This window comes from Oryctolagus cuniculus, chromosome 13, assembly GCF_051225735.1.
Source record: "Oryctolagus cuniculus isolate XC-2025 breed Fujian yellow rabbit chromosome 13, ASM5122573v1, whole genome shotgun sequence".
Lineage (NCBI taxonomy): Eukaryota > Metazoa > Chordata > Mammalia > Lagomorpha > Leporidae > Oryctolagus > Oryctolagus cuniculus.
Window position 1 is genome coordinate 39,914,117 of NC_142879.1, and position 23,771 is coordinate 39,937,887.

Genomic DNA, 23,771 nt, shown 5'->3' on the forward strand with positions numbered 1-23,771 from the left:
ACATTAGAGTGCTGGTTGCAGTTCTGGCTGCTTCACTTCTAGTCTAGCTTCCGGTTAGTGGCCTGGTTCTTGTGCCTCTGCCACTCATGTGGGAAACCGGGATGTTGTTCCTGGCTCCTGGCCAAGGCCTGGGTGTTGCAGCCTTTAGGGCAATGAACCTACTGATGGAAGATCTCTTTCTTTGTCTCTCCCCTGCTCTCTGTCACTTTGCCTTTCAAATGAGATAAATACCATAATGGATATTTTAAAAAATTACTCCCATTATTTCTAAATATATATGACTACATATAGTTTTAAATACCCTAAGGTCATTTTTTTGACCCATTACTTAACAGTTTCTCCCTATTTTAAGGTATATGTTGAAAAGTTTTCTGCAACATGCTTTCTTGTTTTAGATATATTCATCATTTACTCTGGTGTCTGTAATTAAGTTATTATACCAGAATTCATTTATACTTTGTACTTGAATAAAGATGTTGTGAGAGAGTTTGGCAGTGGTACGCTGATTTTTTTTTTACCTTTTTTCTTTTAGTTGTTGATAATTCTCAGAAAGATGAATGATGCACAACTCTGTGCTTTGTAGGGGAAGTTTTGCCTTTCTGCAAAATGCTACTGCATTCCAGATGGTTTTCTTGAAGCCTTGAAGAAAATAAGTTTGTTTGCTGCCATTATTTGTATCTGCTGTTTGTCAGTGACATTCACAATGTTTGCCGCAATCAGTGAGCCATGACAACAGAAACTAATTGTTATTAGCAAGCAGAATTGTTTTCCTCTTATTCTTTTTTTTTTTTCTTAGGGGATAGCAAAGGAGAGAGGGAACATAATACTTTGTGAACTTCTGCAATAGTGGAAGTCTTTTTTAATTTTTTTTTTTTAATTTATTGGAAGACAGAGTCACAGAGAGGAGAGGCAGAGAAAGAGTGAGAGGTTTTCCATCCTCTGGTTCACTCCCCAAATGGCTGCAATGGCAGGAACTGGGTCTATCTGAAGCCAGGAGCCAGGATCCAGAAGCTTCTTCTGGGTCTTCCACAAGAGTGCAGGGGCCCAAGGACTTGGGCCATCTTCTACTGCTTTCCCAGGCCACAGCAGAGAGCTGGATCAGAAGTGGAGCAGTTGGGACTCAAACTGGTGCCCATATGGGATGCTGGCACCAAAGGTGATGGCTTTAACTGCTACACCACAGTGTCAAACCCGACATATACCTTTAACATTTTATTTTTCTGTTTGTTGTTTTGTTGTTGTTGTTAATTTGCTTAAACAAATTTACTTTCTCATAGTTCTGGTGACTAGAACTCTTTAAAAAACTTTAGTCTACTTTAACAAGTAAATGCAAGCCTAACAGGAAGGCAGAGTACTCAGTTCTTTAGATATCAAGTATCCCATTTAATATTGCATTTTGGTTATCTGAGGGAACTGGACAACAGGATTGGGTGGTTGCTTTCACATTGCAGCTTGTTGCAAATTTTCTTGATGGTAGTGGGTGCTTCCCCATTCTGTGTCTAGCTTACCTTAACACAAGAGTCTTAACCTTTTTGGTGGTGAGCACTCCGTTAGCCCTTAAATACCTGATGCTCACCAATCAGGTAATGATTTTGGCTCCAAGATCCTTTTGACTAACTTAGCCAAGGATTTCCCCCACTCCCCCTTACAGAAACATTAGATCAGGAACTCAAATTCCTGCACATTCTAAAACCATCTGAAAGAATAACCAGTTAATGTGATTGCTATTGATTATGTTAAAAACTTGGGGCTGGTGCTGTGGTTCAGCAGGTTAATGCCCTGGCCTGAAGCACCAGCATCCCACGTGGGTGCCGGTTCTAGTCCCAGCTGCTCCTCTTCCAATCCAGCTCTCTGCTATGGCCTGGGAAAGCAGTAGAAGATGGCCCAAGTCCTTGGTCCCCTGCACCCTCTTAGGAGACCCGGAAGAGGCTCCTGGCTTCGGTTCGGCGCAGCTCTGGCCGTTGGCGGCCATCTGGGGAGTGAACCATCAGATGGAACACCTCTCTCTCTGTCTACCTCTCTTTGTAATTCTTTCAAATAAATAAAATAAATCTTAAAAAAAAATAGCTTTTTGCCAATGACTCAGCGATCACCTCAAATCCCAAGAGATCATATACTATTTCATAGGATGCAAGAACCTTGGATTTGAAAGCCAAAACAGAGGTTAAGCCACTGTGTGATACTGCCATCCTGTAGGGATACTGGTGCTAGTGCCAGCTGCTCTACTTCCGATCCAGCTCCCTGCTAATGTGTCTGGGAAAGCAGAAGATGGCCCAAGTACATGGGCCCCTGTACACATGTGGGAGACCTACATAAAGCTCCTGATTCCTACCTGTGGCTTGGTCCAGCCCTGGCCATTGTGGCCATTTGGGAGTGAACCAGTGGATGGAAGATCTCTGTCTGTCTCTCTCATTCTCTGCCTCTCTTTCTCTCTCTAGATTTCAAATAAATAAATAAATCTGAGAAGAAAAGAGAAGCAGAAATGGGGAGGTTGAAGGTTGGGTCTCCATGCAAAAGGAGCAGAGCCTAACTCAAGAGAAACTGATTGCCAACCTTCAGGACTACTTGAGCAAGATGGGGACCTCAAAAGGTGGCGGCAGTGCCTCTTTTGTGTTCTTCAGGGGTCTAGGGAGTCACCAGTAGTGTCCTTGGGTTCAGTTGCTGGATTATCAAGAGAAATTACAATAAATTAGTTATAGGTTGAATTGGCTTTTATTTGTAATTTAATGTGGGCAGTCTTCAGTTTACAAAGCGGAATGAGAGCTCTTGCTGGGAAGTAGCAGAACGGTGGATTTTGTATGTTGAAAACAGAACAATAGAAAATTTCAAAAACCAGATTGGTTTTTGTCGCTCCCCCTCTTCGTGGAGGAACGACACTAAACCCTGCCTAGGCTTCATATCCAAGTCACGGCACCATTATGTCGCTCCCCGTCTTCGTGGGAGGAACGACACAGGACCCTGCGCTGTTCTTTTGTCTGCTCGGCCCTCCCCGGGTTTGCTGCTGGTTCTTCCCGGGTTGGCTACCGTCCCTTCCACCTCCGTGGAAGGGCGGTTCCCCCTGCCACTTTCCCCACTTCCGCAGGGGAGCGGCACACCGCCGGCCGGCTCTCTCGGGGGCTGCACAGGTGTTCCTTCAGAAAGATGTTCCTGGTGCATGTTGTCTCTCTCCTCCTTTATAGTCCTCTTCCACCAATCCCAACTCTGCTACCCACACGCCGAGTACGCTGCCCTCCTCCAATCAGGAGCAGGTCCTGCTGTTTATTGGTTGAACTGGAGGCAGCTGTGTAGAAGCTGTTTGCTCCTCTCCCAGCACCATATTGTGGGAGAGCAGATGCATAGAATATGTCTTAATTCCAGTAACTTAGTCTAGTCCGAGTTGCTCCCAGTTGCTCCCCACAGTTTTAATTCCAGGTTTTGCCAGGTTACAGATTTTGTGAGGGATAGAACACAGTGGACTTCCTTATTACACTGATTCAAGTAGACTGCAATCCTGTTTTTTAGGAAAAACTAGTTCATTTTTAATCTGCTTCCTTAAACTTTGTGTCAGTTTGCTTATATGGTTTTGGTTTGACATGGCTTGCTAATGCAAATGCTGAGTACAAGATAATACCCCCCCTATTTTTTACAGTGAGATTTATTTGACAGGCAGAATGATAGAAAGAGTAAGATCTTCTATCTCCTGGTTCTCTCCCCAGATGACTGCAACAACTGGAGCGTGGCTGGTTTAAAGGCAGGAACTCCCCTGTGAGTGGCAGGGACCCAAGTACTTGGGCCATCTTCCATTGTTACCAGGCACATTAGCAGGAAGCTGGATTAGAAGCAGAACAGCTGGGACTTGAACCAGTGCTCCACTATGGGATGTGGGGTCCAAAATGGTGGCTTAACCCACAGTGCCACAATGCCTAGCCTGTACCCTCCCCTGATTTTATTTAACAGGAGTATCAATAAGGTGTGCTAGGAAGATCCATAATCTCTCTCTCTCTCTCTCTCTTCCTCTTTCTCTTTTTGCTTGCATCTTCTCTGTTTGTAAATCCTTTTCACTATTCTTCCAACAAATATCTAACATACTTATTCCCTCTTTTTTCTGGTCTGGTGGTTGTGCTTCCATTCTTGATTTTCATACCACCTTCCGGAATCCCTTGTTGACATGATAGGTAAGAGATATCTTCTAAAAGTGTAAGTCACGTTCCACTTAAAGCCCTCCCATGGCTTTGTGGTTTACTTGGAGTAAAATCCAATTCTTTCCCATGACTTGAAACATTTTTTTCCCAGAGAACTTTTTGTTGAGAGATTAAGGAACACTATACGAATTCAGAGGAAGGAGCAATTAATTCTGGTTTTAGGGACCTCAGGAAGACTAAATAGAAGGAATAGTTTTTGATTCAGGTCTTAATGAATGAGTAGGATTTTTTTAGGTGAAAATGGGTATTGGGGACTGGGCATTCGGCCTGGGGGTCATGATGCCTGTGTTCCATATTTGAGTGCCCAGGTTTAGCTTCTAGCTAATCCTGGGGGTTCTTAGTAATGACTCAGGTGCTTGCATTCCTGGCCACAACTGGGGCTGTTTAAGGTCTTTGGGGAGTTGAACCATTGTATAGGTATAGGAGCTCTGTCTGTCTCTAAAAAAAAAAAACTTTTTTGAATGAGTGAAAGGGAAAGAAATTATGTATGAACAGCATTAAAATAGTGCCTGCTATGTGCTAGGCACTGTCATATTCTTGCTTTCTTTGGCAAGTAATGATTAATAAGTGGTATCTTTGAAAGAAAGTTCCTATTAAAGATTTGGCTTTACTGCAATCTTAATAAATGGTATATACAATTATAGTTAGGCAATCCTTAGTCGACTTAAAATAACAAGAGGCATTTTAGTCACTGTACGTATGAGACTAGAACTTGGCATGCATTCTTTACCATTATACATACCTGCTCAGAAAATCTGACAATTCAGAAATGAATTTATCTGACAATGCATCAAAGTTGTAGTGTGAGAGTGGCTTTTAAACTTTTTTTTTCCCCCTTTTAATTGGAAAGACAGGGAGCTGCTATCCATGCCTCCCAGGGTATGAATTGATAGGAAGCTGGAGTCAAGGGCCAGAACTTGGACTCACACCTAAATACTCTGATGTGGGATTGCAGGTATCGTCACTGCTAGGCTAAATACCTGCCCCAACTTAAAAAAAAATAAAATAAAACCAACTGTAGCCTTCTGATGCCAAATTTCATTTTAAAATACCAAACATATCATCAGGAAGATGAAAGATAATCAGCCATATGTGAGGGTCTTCAGAAAGCTAATGGGAAGAGCTAGTGTAGTGGGTTAAGCTGCTGCTTGTGACAATGGCATCTCATGTGGGTGTTGATTCACATCCTGGCTGCTCCTCTTTGAATCCAGCTCCCTGCTAATGATCTCGGAAAGCAGCGAAAGATAACCCAAGTGCTTGAGTCCCTGCTACCAATTTGGGAGACCCGGAAGAAGCTCCTGGCTTTGGCCTGTGCCAGCTCTGGCTGTTGGGAACACTGGAGGAGTGAATAGGCAGATAAATGGAAAATCTTTCTGTCTCTCCTTCTCTCTCTAACGCTGCCTTTCTTTACTTTCTTTCTTTTTTTTTTTAAGATCTGGTTTTTTTTTTTAAAGATTTATTTATTTATTTGAAAGACAGAGTTATGGAGAGGGGATGGAGAGAGGGGGTGACATCTTCCACCTGCTTGTTTACTCTCCCAGCTACAGGCGGAGCTGGACTGATCTGAGGCCAGGACCTAGGAGGTTTGTTGGAATCTCCCACATGGGTGAAGGGTCCAAGGACTTGGTGGGCCATCTTCTGCTGTCCTAGGCCATAGCAGAGAGCTGGATCTGAAGTGGAACAGCCGGGACTTGAACTAGTACCCACATGGGATGCCAGCACTGCAGGCAGCAGCTTTACTCACTGTGCCACAGTGCTGGCCCCCAAGATCTATTACTTTTTTATTTAAAAAAAGAGAGAGAACTTCCATCTGCTGGTTCACTCCCCAGATGGCTGCAACGGGCAAAGCAGGGCCAGTCCAAAGCCAGGAACCAGGAGCTTCTTCCTCGTCTCTCACATGGGTGCAGGGGCCCAAACGCTTGGGCCATCTTCCACTGCTTTCCCAGGTACATTAGCAGGGAGTTGGCTTGGTAGTGGAGCAGTTGAGACTCGAACTGCTGCCCATGTGGGAAGCCAACGCTGCAGGTAGTGACTTAACCTGCTACACCACAGTGCTGGCCCCTTTGCCTTTCAGATAAGTAAATAAATCTTTTGGGGAAAAAAAGGAAAGCTTATGGGAAAATAGAATTAGAAGATAAGTTTAGGCCGGCGCTGCAGCTCAATAGGCTCCTGCGGTGCCGGCATACCGGATTCTAGTCCCGGTCGGGGGGGCCGGATTCTGTCCCGGTTGCTCCTCTTCCAGGCCAGCTCTCTGCTGTGGCCCAGGAGTGCAGTGGAGGATGGCCCAAGTCCTTGGGCCCTGCACCTGCATGGGAGACCAGGAGAAGCACCTGGCTCCTGCCTTCGGATCAGCGCGGTGTGCCGACCGCGGCGCACGGGCCACAGCGGCCATTGGAGGGTGATCCAGTGGTAAAGGAAGACCTTTCTTTCTCTCTCTCTCACTGTCCACTCTGCCTGTCAAAAAAAAAAAAAGTTTATTTTGACGCAAAATGTTTTTTGTTTAAATCCCTGTATAGTTCTTTATTTTAAGCTTTATTTATTTATTTGAGAGGCAGAGAGAGAGGGAGAGAGAGAGTCTTCCATCTGCTGGTTTACTCATCAAATGGCTACAACATCTAGAGCTGGGCCAATCTGAAGCCAGGATCCAGGAGCTTCATCCAGGCCTCCCATGCTGGTGCAAGGGCCCAAGCACTTGGGCCATCTTCTTCTGCTTTTCCAGGCCATAGCAGAGAGCTAGATAGGAAGTAGAGCAGCCAGGAGTTGAACGAGTGCCCATATGGGATGCTGGCACTGCAGGCGGCAGCTTTACCCACTACACCACAGCGCTCCCCCCTGTGCAGCTTTCTTACAGCATGCATTTCCCTCAAACTTTCTGTAGTACCTTTGTATGTACACTTGTATTAGATCATAAAGTTGTTATTAGATCATGAAGTTTTTGCTTATAACTAATTTAGAGCCTGATCTTTGCAAAACTTTTAGCTCAGTAATTAACTAATTCATATTTTTCTGGAGTTCCTTCACTGACTCAGAATCTTGACTCAGTATGCATTTTGAGGTTTGTGCTAATGCAGATGGGATGGTGGCATAAAGATGCATTGCTCTCTTGTATATACATAATGTGTGTGTGGTAAGACTTTCTGTTGTGGCTGAGGACAGTTGTACTTCTTTGTTTTTAAAGATTTATTTAAGCCGGCGCCGCGGCTCACTAGGCTAATCCTCCGCCTTGCGGCGCCAGCACACCGGGTTCTAGTCCTGGTTGGGGCGCCGGATTCTGTCCCAGTTGCCCCTCTTCCAAGCCAGCTCTCTGCTGTGGCCAGGGAGTGCAGTGGAGGATGGCCCAGGTGCTTGGGCCCTGCACCCCATGGGAGACCAGAAGAAGCACCTGGCTCCTGGCTTCGGATCAGCGCGATGCGCAGGCCACAGCGCGCCGGCCACAGCGGCCATTGGAGGGTGAACCAACGGCAAAAAGGAAGACCTTTCTCTCTGTCTGTCTCTTTCTCACTGTCCACTCTGCCTGTCAAAAAAAAAAAAAAATTATTTAGTTAGTTGAAACGTAGAGTTAGAGAGGGAGAGACAAAGATCTTCCATCTGCTGATTCACTCCCAAATGGCCATAACAGCCAAAGCCTGGATCAAGCTAAAGCTAGGAGCCCTGAACTCCTTCTTGGTCTCCTGCATGGGTGGCAGGAGCCCCAGCACTTGGGCCATCTTCTGCTGCCTTCTCAGATGCATTATCAAGCTTCTGGATCAGAAGTAGAGCAGCCAAGACTCATTTGGTGTGTTAGTGGTGTCCCACGCAATGGCTTAACCTGCAGTGCCACAGTGTGGGCCCCAAAGGCCAATCTTTGTTGAAGCAGACCCTTCACTATTTCTCAGGAGCTGCAGGGAGAGGGGGTTGCAGAGCCTTTGTGTCCTTTCCGCAGGCCACTCCTCTCAGCACCATTGTGTAGGGTTTTTGGCTTTATTAGGCAGGCGTGATTGATAATATCATTGGCCTTTGGTGAAGGAACTCTATCTACGGCCCTTCTCCCCTCCCCAGAGGTGGGAAGAGGGGGGTTGCTAGGGAGAAGAGGGTGGAACTGAATTCTAGCTCTAATTGTGCTTTAATATTTCTGGTTACCAGACACCTTCCTGAAGCTGTCTGGGAGCGCCTCAGCCAAGAGTCATCTCATTAGCACACCAGGGACACTCTTGTCTCTCAGGAGATTCCAAGGTTTTTAGCAGCTTTGTACCAGGAGGCTGAGACAAAAACTAGACATTTTTTATTGTACCACAGCCTGTCTCTATTGAGGATATTCTCAGACACCGTGAAAAGGAATGGGTGGATTGAGGCTCATTTGTCCCTAACCCCAGGGGGCAGTGCAGTCCTGTCTGGCCTGTACAGATGCCATTTTGACTCCCTATATATTTGCCATCTGAACGTGGTTGAGTCTGCAAATTCAGAAACTGTGGGTATGGAATTAATTAAGCGGCATTCAGAGGTATGCAGTTTCCATGTGTTTCAGTGTTTGGGATGTCTCCAGCAACCCACCCACACACTATACAGCAATATATATGTGAGGAGAACAAGGATAGAGGGAAACTTTGGGGTATATTGAACTCTCTGATTTTGGTGGTGTATACACACACACACACACACAATTTGGTCTTCTCCATTAAACTGGTACATAAAGGTAGAAGCCTCTGCCTTATTCACTGTTATCTCCAGCACCCACAAACAGCACTAACTGTTGACTGACCCTGGCTCATAGAGTTATATGGTAGAATACTTAGTGTATTTCAGATATTTTAAGTTTGCTTTTTTTTTTTTTTTTTACAGTGAACAGAGTATCTGTCAGGCAAGAGCTGCTGTGATGGTTTATGATGATGCCAATAAGAAGTGGGTGCCAGCTGGTGGCTCGACTGGGTTTAGCAGAGTTCACATCTATCACCATACGGGCAACAACACATTCAGAGTGGTGGGCAGGAAGATTCAGGACCATCAGGTAAGGGTCTATTAAAATTCTTAAAATCTAGTATTTCGGAAGGACATGATATATTCAGTAAAATAAATCAGTGCTTTACAAAACTTTTTTTGTTTTGTTTTGTTTGACAGATAGAGTGACAGAAAGAAAGGTCTTCACTCCCCAAATGGCCACCACAGCCGGCAGCGTGCCAATCCAAAGCTAGGAGACAGGTGCCCACAACACCCCTCCGCACCCCTGTCTCCCATGCAGGTGCAGGGGCCCAAGCACCTGTGTGAGCAGGACTGGAAGAATAGCAACCGGGAATAGAACCTGGCATCCACACGGGATGCCAGCACCGCAGGCAGAGGATTAACCAAGTGAGCCATGGTGCTGGCCCCAAGCAGTGCTTTAAAACTCCAGTCAAAAGGGGCTGGCACTGTGGCATAGCAGGTAAAGCTTCTGCCTGCAGTGCTGGCATCCCATATGGGTGCTGGATTGTGTCCCAGCTGCTCCACTTCCTATCCAGCTCTCTGCTGTGGCCTGGGAAAGCAGTAGAAGATGGCCTCAGTCCTTGGGCCCCTGCATCCACGTGGGAGACCTGGAAGAAGCTCCTGGCTCCTGGCTTCAGATTGGTGCAGCTCTGGACGTTGTGGCCATCTGGGGAGTGAACCATCGGATGGAAGACTCTAGCTGCCTCTGCCTCTTTGTAACTCTGTCTTTCAAATAAATAAAATAAATCTTAAAAAAAAGAAAAAGAAAAAGAAAAAGAACTCCAATCAGCAATCAGAGAGGTCTCTGAAATGGAACAGTCTTTTCTCCTTGCTGTTTCTACCTTTTGCATGAAGAGTTAGAACTGATTGTATAAAATTATTAATGCAAATTTTCCTATTATAGATCTTCTGACCTAGCTAGTTTTGGAGCCCTAAAGAAAATTTAGGACAGTCAAAAATGAAATACTACATAAGTAACTGATTATATTTTTGAAAGGAAGGAGTTGAAAGTATTAAATAGTTCTAGAAAATATTTTAAAATCCTATATGGTAGAAAAATGGTAGGTATTAAGGTGGGTAGAACTGGTAGGCTTTTGCAATTTATGTCTAGGTCGACAACTGAGTTTGTTAATTCCTGCTCTGCATTATCTGATTACGTGATCTATTGGATCAGGAGTAGTAGAGGAAAAGGTAGATAGACTCTTAGTGGCATTAAGTGTCTGATAAAAGCAGCAAGAACTTTATAAATGTAGATTTACAAAATATTTTGGAAAAAATATTTTCCCAAGATGCCAATTGGCATCATCAACTGATGCTAAACTCATCCTGGGATGGATGCACTCAGTAAAAAGGTAACAAAATTTCTTCTTCATCCCAGATGAACTTTTACTGAAAGAAGATGTAACCCCAGGTTTCTACTAGGAAATGTGTTGATGTATTTGTCAACTGATGCTGCAGTAGTCCTGGGTTTTGGGATGAAAATGATACACTGGCAATAGCTAAGGACTTAGGTTTGTCGTACTTGCCTATTTGGGACCATGGACGTTTGATACCTCTGAAAACCATTGGGAATCTTAGAAAGGCTGCACCTCATAAAAAGCGGACTAACAGGGGCTTGGTGCTGTGCTGTAGCAGGTTAAGCCACTGCATGCAGTGCCACATCCCACATGAGTGCCAGTTCGCATCCTAGCTACACCACTTCCCATCCAGCTCCCTGCTAATGTGCCTGGGAAGGCAACTGAAGAGGGCCCAAGTGCTTGGGCCCCTGCATCCAGATGAGAGACCTGCAGTAAGCTTCTGGCTCCTGGCTTCAGACTGGCCCAGCTCTAGCCATTGCAAGCACCTGGAGAGTGAACCAGCAAATGGAAGCTCGCTCACTCTCTAACTCTGACTTTCAAGTAAATAAATCTTTAAAAAAAAAAAAAAAAAAAAAAAAGACTAAGATAAATCTTCCTGTTGGGACAGGGGTGCAAAATAAGTTTGTTTCTATCTGAGTTGGTTTAGATTCTTTCCTGAGAAGCGGAAAAAATCCAACTTCACATATATAGCTTCAGACAAGAAATTAACAAACACCAGTTATAGGCTGGTAAAACTGTAGAAGCACCTGGCAAAAACCAATAAAGTGCTACTCTGGAAGGAATCCTTCACAGCTGTGAATCAGGCTGCAGAAGGTAATTCAGCAAATTTACTCATTTAGTACAAACTGCCCCTTTCTGTCTTCTTTGTCTCCGCCCTCCACCCTCGAACTCTTTTTTCTGCCCCTAGCCTCCTCCCTTTGTTGCTCTGTGTGTGTTTGCTGCTGTGTTGCTCAGCCTTCCTTTGGTCTCCAGTGTCTCTATGTGAGCAGCCCTTCTGTGCCGTTGGGAGACCAGGTGGTGCTCTGTGCTGTCTTCCACTTTGTCTGTGGTGCGTTAGACAAGAGACAAAGCCAGTGCTCCGTAGGATTCTGTTGTAGAGAAAACAATGAAAACAACACAGAACTTTTTAGAAATTTTTGAATGTTCTTAATGCAACATCCCAAATTTGGTAAAATTGGTGAATTAGTCATTTGAAAGTACTGATGAATAATGAATAATCCTAAATTATGTTGACAAAGGGTCAATGACTATTTAAAGGTACTTAGAAGAAATTTGTTTAAGCCAGGACATTACCATATGAAACACTTAACATTTTTATTCAGAGGAGAATTTACCTTTCCTCTGACTCTTAGATATTTTTTTTTTTAAGATTTTTTTATTTATTTGAAAGTCAGAGCTACACAGAGAGACAAGGAGAGGCAGAGAGAGAGAGAGAGGTCTTCCATCCTCTGGTTCACTCCCCAGATGGCCACAATGGCCAGAGCTGTGCCAGTCTGAAGCAAGGAGCCAGGAGCTTCTTCCAAGTCTCCCATGCGGGTACAAGGGTCCAAGCACTTGGGCCATCTAATACTGCTTTCCCAGGATATAACAGAGAGCTGGATCAGAAGTGGAGCAGCTGGAACCCAAACTGGCGCTCATATGGGATGCTGGCACTGGGGGCAGCAGCTTTACCCGCTATACCACAGCACCAGCTCCTGACTCTGAGATTTTGACAAATAGAGGTTTGGAAATTTAAAATCGCCCTTCAAAATAATTTGTAGCATTAAGATGAAATCATTATGAAGGTTAGAAAACATTTAGAAAGAAAATACTTGGACTTGAGTTTAAGATATTCTGTGGAAATGGTGAGCAGAGGCTGGTGTTGTGCGGCAGCTTGTGACACTGGCATCCCATATCAGAGTACTGGTTCATATCCCTGCTGCTGCTGCTGCTGCTGCTGCTGCTGCTGCTGCTTTTTCAGGCCATTAGCAGGGAGCTGGATTGGAAGTAGAGCATCTGGGATGTGAACAGCTAACTCCTCCACTTCTGATCTCTGCTGACCGTGCCTAGGAAAGCATCAGAAGATGCTGAAGTACTTGAACCCCTTCAACCTCCATGGGAGACCTGTGTGAGTTCCTGGCTTCACTGGCCCAGACCTGACTGTGGTGGCCATCTGGGGAGTGAACCAGTGAATGGAATTTTTCTCTCCTGTTCCCCCTCCTAACCACGCACACACACACACACACACCCCAGTTCTGTCTTTCAAATAAGTAAGTAAATCTTTAATAAAAAGAAAAAAGAAACCTGTGGAGCATCTACCCTATCCTTAGATGGGTAAGTCTTAACTGCAAATAGTAGAAGAAAAATGAAAAGTAATGAACTTAACCCAGAGAAAGCAGAAGAAAATACTAAAAATAAATGGAAATCATTAATACAAAAAACTGAATCAAATCAAGCAGGCAGAATAAAAAAAATTAAAAATAAGCAATATTAAGAATGAGAGGCTGGCGCCACGGCTCACTAGGCTAATCCTTCACCTGTGGCACCAGCATGCTGGGTTCTAGTCCCGGCTATGGCACTGGATTCTCTTCCGGTTGCTCCTCTTCCAGTCCAGCTCCCTGCTGTGGACCGGGAAGGCAGTGGACGATGGCCCAGGTCCTTGGGCCCTGCACCCGCATGGGAGACCAGGAGGAAGCACCTGGCTCCTGGCTTCAGATCGGTGCAGCCCGCTGGCCGTGGGAACCATCTGGGGGTGAATCAACAGAAAAGGAAGACCTTTCTCTCTGTCTTTCTCCCTCTCTCTGTCTAACTCTGCCTGTCCAAAAAAAAAAAAAAAAAAAAAAAAGAGAGAGAGAGAGAGAAAAGAATATAACTAATTACAAAAAGGAAATACAAAATAACCAAATATTATGAAAAATTTTATGCCAGAGAATGGGCCATTTTATTGGGGGGGGGGGGGAACAAAAACTAGTGTTCTAAGACTGATAGAAAAGTAGAAAAACAACAGACCTACAATCATAAAATAAATCAATAGTTAATGATCTATCCCCAAAGTTTAATTTTTTAAAGATCTGTTTATTTATTTGGAAGGCAAGAGTGATAGAAAGAGGGAGAGAGATAGCTTCTTCAGCTAGTTTCCTCTCCAAATCAGTTGAGACTAGGCTGGGCCAAAGCCAGGAGCCCGGAACTCCATCTGATTCTCCCACGTGGGTGCCAGGAACCCAAGTATTTGGGATATCATCTGCTGCCTCCCAGGTGCAGTAGCAGGAACTGGACCATAAGTGTGGAGTAGCAGGGACTCCAACCAGTACTCCACTATGCCATGCTGGCTTCCAGGTGGTGGTTTAACCTGCTGTCCCCAGAAAATAAACTTTTTGAAGAAACTACTTAAACAAAAGACAGTATTCCTAAGAATAAGAAATAGATAATTGGTTTCATCTCATTCCAGGGTACATTGTTATATTTCTTAATGGTACCAATTAGTTCTACGTGGAAACACATCATTACAGTTTACCGTAAACATTTAAACCTTCTGTGGTAAGGGCTATGTTAAAAATTCATCCATCATCAATTTGTAAAATTGAGTATGTACAAGTTATATACCTAACATATCCCTGTTTACCATTTATTAAGTGCTTATTATATTCTAGGCACTATGCTTAGGGTTTTTTTTAGAGTTATAGACAGACAGAAAGGTCTTCCTTCCGTTGGTTCACCCCCCCAAATAGCTGCTACAGCCGGCGCACTGCGCTGATCCGAAGCCAGGAGCCAGGAGCCAGGAGCTTCCTCCTGGTCTCCCATGCGGGTGCAGGGGCCAAGCACTTGGGCCATCCTCTGCTGCCTTCCTGGGCCACAGTAGAGAGCTGGACTGGAAGAGGAGCAACAGGGACAGAATCCAGCGCCCCAACTGGGACTAGAACCCCATGTGCCAGTGCCTCAGGCGGAGGATTAGCCTAGTGAGCTGCGGTGCTGGCTTTTTTTTTTTTTTTTTTTTTTGCTTAGGTTTTGTATAGAGAATAAAGTTCTTGATTTTGAAAGAAAGATACAGTAAGAAATATGAATGTTAAACATAAAAGCAAAGAAGTACTCTTAAATGTTTCAGTTGTGAATGTAAATCATAGTACAGTGAGGCTTGAAAAAAATCATTAGTTGAGAAGATATGGCAAATGGTAATGGATGACTTTGTAGGCAAGATAATATTGAGCTGAGTCACAAGGAAAAGTGGGTTTTCACTGCACGGTTTACACTGGTATTGTCAGTCTAAAAATGGACAGGCTTGTGAGATGGAACATCACAACCCATCTAGAATCAGGATAATTGGAGGCACAGAATTTAGCATATGATGAAGTCCACACCTGACAACACACTTAGTGAATGGCCCAAAGTAGATATTATTAAGTGAAAATAGTTTCCTGATTATTAAAACTCGTAATGATTTACAATATTGTCTATTCTTGAAAGAGTTGATTCAAATTTAAAAGTTTTGTATATTGGAAAAAGTGATTCAACCATTTATACATATATATGTATATATAAAAGATTATTTTATTTGAAAGAGCTAGAGAGAGAGAGAGAGAAGAGAGAGTCAGTCTTCCATCTGCTGGTTCTCTCCCCAAATGTCCACTGTGGGTGTAGGGGCCCAAAGCCCTGGGCCATCTTCCACTGCCCTCCCATGAGCATTTGCAGGGAGCAGGATCAGAAGTGGAGCAGCCAGGACCCAAACTGGTGCCCATAGGGGATGCCGGTGCTGCAAGTGGTGGCCTCACCCACCATGCCATAGCGTTGGGCCCTATATATTTTGGATTCTAGTATTATTTTCCTCAACTTTGTCTATATTCTGTTAATGAGCAGTTGTAAAAGTAAATGTAAAAACATTTTGATTTACCTTAAGATAAGTTTTATAATAATCCAATAATGGTCAGTTCCAGTTGCTGTGCATTTCTAGTAGGTAAGGATTTGTAACCCCACCCCAATATTTATAAAAACCACATCATAAAGGGTCATATTTTCTTGTTATGGCAAAAGATATATATCATCAAACTTGCCATTTTAACTAGTTTTAAATGTACAGTTCTGAGGCATTAAGTACATTCATAATGTTATGCAACTGTCACTGTCATTCATTTCCAAAACCTTTTCGTCACCTCAGAGTGAAACTCTGTACCTTTTAAGCCATAACCTCTCTTTTTCCCTCCTCTCAGCCCTGGTGGCCACTATTCTATTTTCTGTCTCTATGAACTTTACTATTACAGGTGTTTCATATAAATGGAATCATAAAATATTTGTTCTTTTGTGTCTGGTTTATTTTATATAACATGGCTTTAAAAGGTTACCATATTTTAAATATTAAGTTGGGGTATTGGTGAATGAAGTAATCTAGATAGAGCCCCTCTCTGAGCACTAAAACAATTGGACAGAATAGTGAGAAGGAAAAAATAAAATCTATTTGGGGAGTTTATATGGCAGTGAAGAATTATTGGCCCACAGTTGGGAAGCGAGAGAAGTGATCCCAGCTTTGGGCCTCTTATTTACTTGGAGGCATGTGTAAGTTTTAAAGAGGGGGCCTGAGAAACTGAGGAGAACATTTGGGATATTTGTGGGACTCATAAAACAGAAATCAGAATTTAGGGGTTGGCAGTGAAGGGGAAAATAATAGTAGGTAACTCCTGTAGGGGACCCAGGAATCTAATGCCAGAAGGAATTTTGATTCAGAATTGGACTGGGTTTCACAGACACTGAATCACAGCCTCTTATTGTTGTAGTCACTATGTACATTCAGGCCATTTGAATTTGTTAGTTTTGTGAACTACTTGCCAGAAGCAAATGTAAATGTCTCTGGAAAAATTGCATTTTAAATCTCAATTTCCATACAGTTGTCCATACACAATGTCTGGTACTCAATCAGAATAACCAAGCATACAAGGAGACAAAAAGAACAATAATAGAACAGACCAACTGGAGAATCCAGTGAGTGGAATTATCTGAAATGACTACAGTTAACAACTCAGTGATAGATGGGTTTTACAGAAATTAGAAACAGTTGAAAAGAATTAGTGAATGGAAATAGGTCAGACTGGAGCTGAGATACCAGAGAAAGAAACAGAGGGGCATTTAAGAAACATGAGGGTGCTCGCTTCGGCAGCACATATACTAAAATAAGAAACATGAGGAATACAGTGAAAAACTATAATACAGGAATAATTGCAGTACCAGAAAGAGAGGAGAGAATGGGATAGAAGCAGTAACTGAAGAAATGATCATTAAAACTTTTTAAACTGATGTTAACAACATCAACTTAGAAGTGACATAAAGGATTAAATAGGGTAAACAAAACCATACATAAATCCACCTTATTAAGTCACTATAAGCTTAATAGAAGTGAAACTCTTAAAAACAATCTGTGGAAAAAAGAGAATGTTAAAGAAGCAACATTTGGGGCTGGTGCTGTGCCTGCAGTGCTGGCATCCCATGTGAGCGCCAGTTTGAGTCCCAGCTGCTCTGCTCCCGATCCAGCTCTCTGCTTTGGTCTGGGAAAGCAGTGAAAGATGGCCCAAGTGTTGGGTCCCTGTACCTGTTTTGAGACCCGGCAGAAGCTCCTGGCTGCAGATCGGCACAGCTCTGGCTGTTGCAGCCATCTGGGGAGTGAACCAGTGAATGGAAGACCTCTGTCTGCTCTGCCTCTGCCTCTCTGTAACTCTGCCTTTCAAAAAAAAAAAAAAAAAAAAAAGAGGCAACGGTTAGTAGAACTCAGTAGAACCAACCAAAGTTAGAAGGCAGTGTATTTCAAAATACTGGGAGAAAATAAATGGACCACTTAGAATTGCATATCTACTAGCTGGCATTGTGGCACAGTGGGTTAAGCCGCTGCCTGTGACAACAGTATCCTATGTGAATATCAGTTCCAGTCCCAGGTCCTTCACTGCTAATGGCCTGAGAAAGCAGTGGAAGGTGGCCCAAATGCTTGGGCTGTTACTAACCATGTGGGAGACCCAGATAGAGTGCCATGCTCCTGCCTTTGGCCTGGCCCATTGCCAGCTGTCGCAGCCATCTGGGAAGTGAACCAGAGGGTGGAGGACTTGTCTGTCTCTCCCATCTCTCTCTAATTCTGCCCTTTCAAATAAATAAATACTTTTTAAAAAAGAAATATGTCAAGTATTTCAAAACTGAACATATGCTTCATCATAAAGCAAGTATCAGGAGGCTTTAAAGGATTTAAATCAAAGTTTGTTTTCTGGCTACAACAGAATTAATATGGAAAAAGCTAGCTAGACAAACCCATAGGTTTAAAAGTTAAGAATTACCTTTGTGAATTAGCCAGCACTGCGGCTCACTAGGCTAATCCTCCTCCTGAGGCGCTGGCACCCTGGGTTCTAGTCTCGGTTGGGGTGCCGGATTCTGTCCCTGTTGCTCCTCTTTCAGTCCAGCTCTCTGCTGTGGCCCAGGAAGACAGTGGAGAATGGCCCAAGTGCTTGGGAGCTTGGGAGCTCCTGGCTCCTGGCTTCAGATCGGTGCAGCGCGCCAGCCATGGCGGCCATTTGATGGGTGAACCAACAGAAGGAAGACCTTTCTCTCTATATCTCTCTCTCTCTAACTCTGCCTATCAAAAACAAAAACAAAAAAACCTTTGTGAATAGCCCATAGGTCAAAGACAAAAATCACAATGGAATTAGAAAAATTTGTTGAGCTGAAAGATGATAAGCATAGTACATTACCAACATTAGTACAATGCAGATAAAACTGTTCTCAATGTGAAATTGAGTGACAGAACATTTTTATATTAGAAAAAAGTATTTATGACTTCTCAGCCTGAGCATTCATCTCAAGACATTAAAGCCAAGTAAAATAGGAGGATTAATAAGAAAGGTAAGAGTAGAAATTAATGCTGTAGAAAGCAAACACACTAAGGGTTGTTTGCTCCTAAGAGGGACTGCTAAAGAAAAAAAGACATTGATAACCATTATTAAGAAGGCAGGGACATCACTACAGGTTTTTAGTCATTAAAGTAACTGAAGTGGGTATTTTCAGGAGAAAATCCTTAGGACAGGTGACTCTACTGATGCGGTTTGTTTTTGAACCAACTTTTAATGAAGAAATAATACCAAATTACATAGTTCTTCCCAGAGAATACAAAAAGATGATCAATTTCCAATTCATTTTAAGTTCGGCATTACTTTTATATCAGAAACTGACACAAATACACTAGAAAGGAAGTTGTGGCTTGATCTCGCTTATGAAAATATATGAAGAATTCCTAGAGTAATAGCAAAAATCTAAGAATGTATAAAAATTGAAAATATGACATTTACTTAAAAATTTATGGATAAGGCCGGCACCGTGGCTCACTTGACTAATCCTCTGCCTGTGGCGCAGGCACCCTGGGTTCTAGTCCGGTCGGGGCACCGGATTCTGTCCCGTTTGCTCTTCTTCCAGTCCAGCTCTCAGCTGTGGCCCAGGAAGGTAGTGGACGATGGCCCAGGTCCTTGGGCCCTGCACCCACATAGGAGACCAGGAGGAAGTACCTGGCTCCTGGCTTCGGATCGGCATAGCTCCGGCCGTAGCGGCCATTTGGGGGGTGAACCAACGGAAAAGGAAGACCTTTCTCTCTCTCTCTCTCTCTCAACTCTGCCTGTCCAAAAAAAAAAAAAAAAAAAAAAAAAAAATTATGGACGTAGAATTTAAAAGTAAATTAATTTTGGGGGCCGGTGCTGTGGCGTTGCGGGTAGATACCACCGCCTGCAATGCTGGCATTTTATACGGGCGCTGGTCCACTTCCGATCCAGCTCTCTGCTATAGCCTGGGAAAGCAGTAGAGGATGGCCCAAGTCCTTGGGCCCCTGCATCCGCATGGGAGACCAGGAAGAAGCTCCTGGCTCCTGGCTTTGGATCGGTGCACCCCTGGCCATTGCAGCCATCTGGGGAGTAAACCAGCAGATGGAAGACTTTCTCCCTCTCCCTCTCCCTCTCCCTCTCCCTCTCCCTCTCCCTCTCCCTCTCCCTCTCCCTCTCCCTCTCCCTCTCCCTCTCCCCCTCCCTCCCGCTTCTCTCTCTGTGTAACTCTGAGTTTCAAATAAAAGTTTAAAAAAAGTAAATTAATTTTGATGCAAAAAAACTGAAATCCATGTATATGAAGATATTCAAATGGTTCATGTAAAGTACATATTATGAGAAAAAGATGCATGGATTTTTTAAAAACAATTTTAAACTTTAAAAGTTTTGTTTTAATTTTTAAGAAATGCATGGATTCTTGATATTGCTCATACACAGGGACTAGGATTCTATATCCTAGAAATGTACGGTTGGTTTAATAGTAGAAAGTCTGTTAGAGTAATTCCCCATATATAAAGAGAAAAAACAGTCATCTCAAGATGCTGAAAGGCACCTGATAAAGTGCAGTCATGATGAAAACCCTTAGCTGTTGGGGAACAAGAAGCTGCTTTCCCTGTCAGATAAAAGGTAGCTATAGACATACTAAAATGAAAGGTAGTTGGCCGGCGCAGTGGCTCACTAGGCTAATCCTCCGCCTAGCGGTGCCGGCGCACCGGGTTCTAGTCCCGGTCGGGGCGCCGGATTCTGTCCCTGTTGCCCCTCTTCCAGGCCAGCCCTCTGCTGTGGCCCGGGAGTGCAGTGGAGGATGGCCCAGGTGCTTGGGCCCTGCACCCCATGGGAGACCAGGAAAAGCACCTGGCTCCTGCCATTGGATCAGCGCGGTGCGCCGGCCGCGGCGGCCATTGGAGGGTGAACCAACGGCAAAGGAAGACCTTTCTCTCTGTCTCTCTCTCTCACTATCCACTCTGCCTGTCAAAAAAAAAAAAAATAAATAAATAAATAAATAAATAAATAAAAAGAAAGGTAGTATTTATTTCCTGGTGAAATCCAGAAAGCTTTCTCTCGAAGATCGGGTAAATGTCATGGATACTTGGATACCTGATAGCACCTCTTCTTCAACATTGGATTGTAATTCTTTGCCAGTGTACAAAGGTAAAAAATAAAAGAAGATATACAATGTACAAGAATTCAGGTGGAAGAAATAAAGCTGTCAGTTGCAGATGACATGGCTGTGTATTTAGGGGAAAAACCTGAATGTAAATTACGAGGAATAGTAGAACTTGGGAACAGTTAGAATTAACAAATTTTTAAATTAATAGGCTAGAGGTTTTTTGTTTGTATTTAAAAGATTTACTTATTTGAAAGGCAAAGTTATAGAGAGGCAGAGGCAGGGAAAGAGAGAGAGATCTTCCATCCATTGGCTCACTCCACAAATGGCTGCAACAGCCAGTGCAGGGCCAGGCTGCAGCTAAGAGCCAGGAGCTTCTTCCAGGTCTCCCATGTGGTTGCAGGGACCTAAGCACTTGGGCCATCTCCTGCTGCTTACCCAGGCACATTAGCAGGGATCTGGATTCAAAGTGGAGCAGCCGGTACATGAACTGGTGTTCATATGGGAAGCCTCCATCACAGGTGGTGGCTTAACCCACAATGCCACATTGCTGGCTCCATTAGGTTAGAGTTAATAAGAGTTTAGCAAGGCTATTTCTGAGTATATTGTCATGATGGAGAAATAATTAATTGTCATCAGAGAAAATAAAAGTTTAAAAAAATTGTTCTGTTTATAACAACCAGAAAAATTTATCAAATACCTAACAAATCTGATTAAAGGACCTCTGCATAGGCAGCCATAAAGCATTGAATAAATCTAAATACAAGGTGGTATATTATATTCATGCATTAAAAATAGTTTTATAATTTGTTTTCCTAAGATTGACTTTAAAAAAAAAGATTTATTTATGTATTTATTTATTTGAAAAGCAGAGTTACAGAGAGGCAGAGAGAGAGACAAAGTCTTCCATCTGCTGGTTCATTCCCCAAATGGTGACAACGGCAGGAGCTGTGCCGATTCGAAGCCAAGAGCCAGGAGCTTCCTCCAGGTCTCCCACGTGGGTGCAGGGGCCCAAGGACCTGGGCCATCTTGTACTGCTTTCCCGGGCCATAGCAGAGAGCTGGATTGGAAGTGGGGCAACCAGGACTCAAACCAGCGCCCATATGGGATGCCAGCATTGCAGGCAGCGGCTTTACCCCACTACGCCACAGTGCCAGATTGACTTTTTAAAAAGATTTACTTATTTTATTAGGAAGGCAAAGTTACAAAGAGAGAGGGAGAGACAGAGATCTTCTATTTGCTGATTCACTTCCCAAATGGCTGCAACCGGCAGGACTGGGCCATCTGCTGCTGCTTTCCCAGGTACATAGTAGGGAGCTGGATCGAAAGTAGAGCAGCTGGGACTCAAATGAGCACCCATACATAGTATGCCAGTGTTGCAGGTGATGGCTTAACCCACTATACCACAATACTGGTCCTTAGATTGATTTTTTTTAACTTCAGTGATAATCAAAACCATAACACTTTATTTGGTGGCAATTGACAATCAGATTGTAAAATTGTAGCTACACACAAAGGGTTGAAAAGAGCCAAAACAATATTAAAGAACAAAATAGGAGAATATACTCTAGTGGCTGTTGAGACTTAGAATAAAGCTAATATATTGTAGTGTTGGCAGAAAGATAGGCTTTTTTGGCCAGGAGGACAGAAACAGTCATATAGACATTTAATTTATGAAAAGAGGTAAACCTGCAACACTGTTCATAGCTGGTGCTGCATCAGTTGGGCAACCATATTGAGACAAATAGGAAATTTGCTGTATCTCACATCATAGGAATAAATCAAATCCAGTTGGATTGGAGATGTAAACGTGAAAGGTAAAATAATAAAGCTTTTGGAAAGTAATATGGGGTAATATTTAATGACCTTGGGATTGAGAAATATTTCTTAAACTGGACAGAGAAAGCATTAAATGTAGTGGAAAAGATTGCGAATTTGAACTAAATGAAGAACTATGTTGAGGATGCAAGTATCAGTGAAAAAAGGCTAGTCATGGAATGAGAAAGATGTCTGCAAAACAGATGATGAGCAGTGGGATCATATCCAGGATATATAAAAGACTCTTACAGATCTATGAATAAAAACTTGGACAATTCAGGGAAGAATGGGCAGGAGATATGTTTTAAGGAGATATTTACAAAAGAAGTTATGCAGCTACTGAATAAAAAGTGAAGGAAGTGTTAAACCTCAAGAGTAATCAAGGAAATGCAAACTGGTGTCACATCCACCAGAAATGCTAAAACAAAGACCAGTCGTACCAGTTGTGATGGTGCAAATAGGTGGAGCAGTGCAAGCTGTTGGATACTGCTGTGGAAGTATAAAATGATAGAACCAGTTTAGAAAGCTATTTGGAGTTGCCTATTTAAGTTGAACATAAATATGGTCTGTGATAGTTCTCCTCCTGGGTATAAGCCCAGCAAAATGTGTACCTATGGTTATCAAAAGACATTTTAATAGGATGTTCTTATCATCACTATTTGTAATAGCCCCAAACTGCAAATAATGCAGATGTTCATTAATGGGAGAATGGTTAAATAAGCACAATTTATATAAAGAAATCCATAGAGCAGTGAAAATGAACAAACCAAACTACATGCTGTGGGTGGCTGTCATGAACATAATTTTGAGGAAAAGAGGACAGATATGTTATAGTACATATTTTATAACCACACATATATGAAATTTAGAAACCTGCAAATTTATGATATTAGAAGTATGGCTAGTACCTTGTGAGATGGCAGGAGCTAAGGGAGGGGCTTCTAATGTTCTGTTTCTTGTTTAGGTATTGGCTATATTGAATATTCACTAAGTTACATACTAAATCATATGTACTTTTTATTGATGTGGTACTTAAAATATATGTCACGAGGGATATGAATTTTGTTGTGCTTCTTTACAGTGTTAAGGCACACTTTTTTTTCTTAAAGATTTATTTATTTGAAAGAAGTGACAGGGTGGAGGTGGGGAGAGAGAGACCCCCGAGACTTTCCATCTGCTAGTTCACTCCTCAAATGGCTACCACAGCCAGGTCTGGACCAGGCCAAAACAGAGCAGGAAACTCCATCATGGTGTTCCACCTGGGTGGCAGGGACTCAATGTGGGTGTACTCTGCTGCCTTCTTCTGCACTTTAGCAAGAAGCTGGATCTGAAGTGAAGCAGCCTAGACTCCAAATCAGCACTCTGATATGGAAAGCCAATGTTGTAAGTGGCTCCCTAACCTGCTGTGCCACAACACTAGTGTCAAGGCAGATCTTTGTAAGTATCAGACAGTGTAACTTCCCTTAGACTGATATTTATGTGGGCTAGTCTTTGCCCTAGGTAATTGTTCTAATCATTTTTATCCAGATCTGTTGTGAACACTTTTGGATGAAGACACACACACACA

The 23,771-nt window shown here is 43.1% G+C and overlaps 1 protein-coding gene across 11 annotated transcripts in view; it reads left to right on the forward strand.

Moving 5' to 3' along the window:
• Window positions 1–23,771, forward strand: part of ENAH (ENAH actin regulator) — a 173,366-nt gene that overhangs the window by 75,934 nt on the left and 73,661 nt on the right. For all 11 annotated transcript variants that reach the window (XM_070055420.2, XM_070055422.2, XM_070055412.2 and 8 more), the window contains exon 2: window positions 9,000–9,165. In XM_070055420.2, coding sequence (XP_069911521.1) covers window positions 9,000–9,165 — 166 coding nt within the window. The remainder of the gene's footprint in view (window positions 1–8,999; window positions 9,166–23,771) is intronic.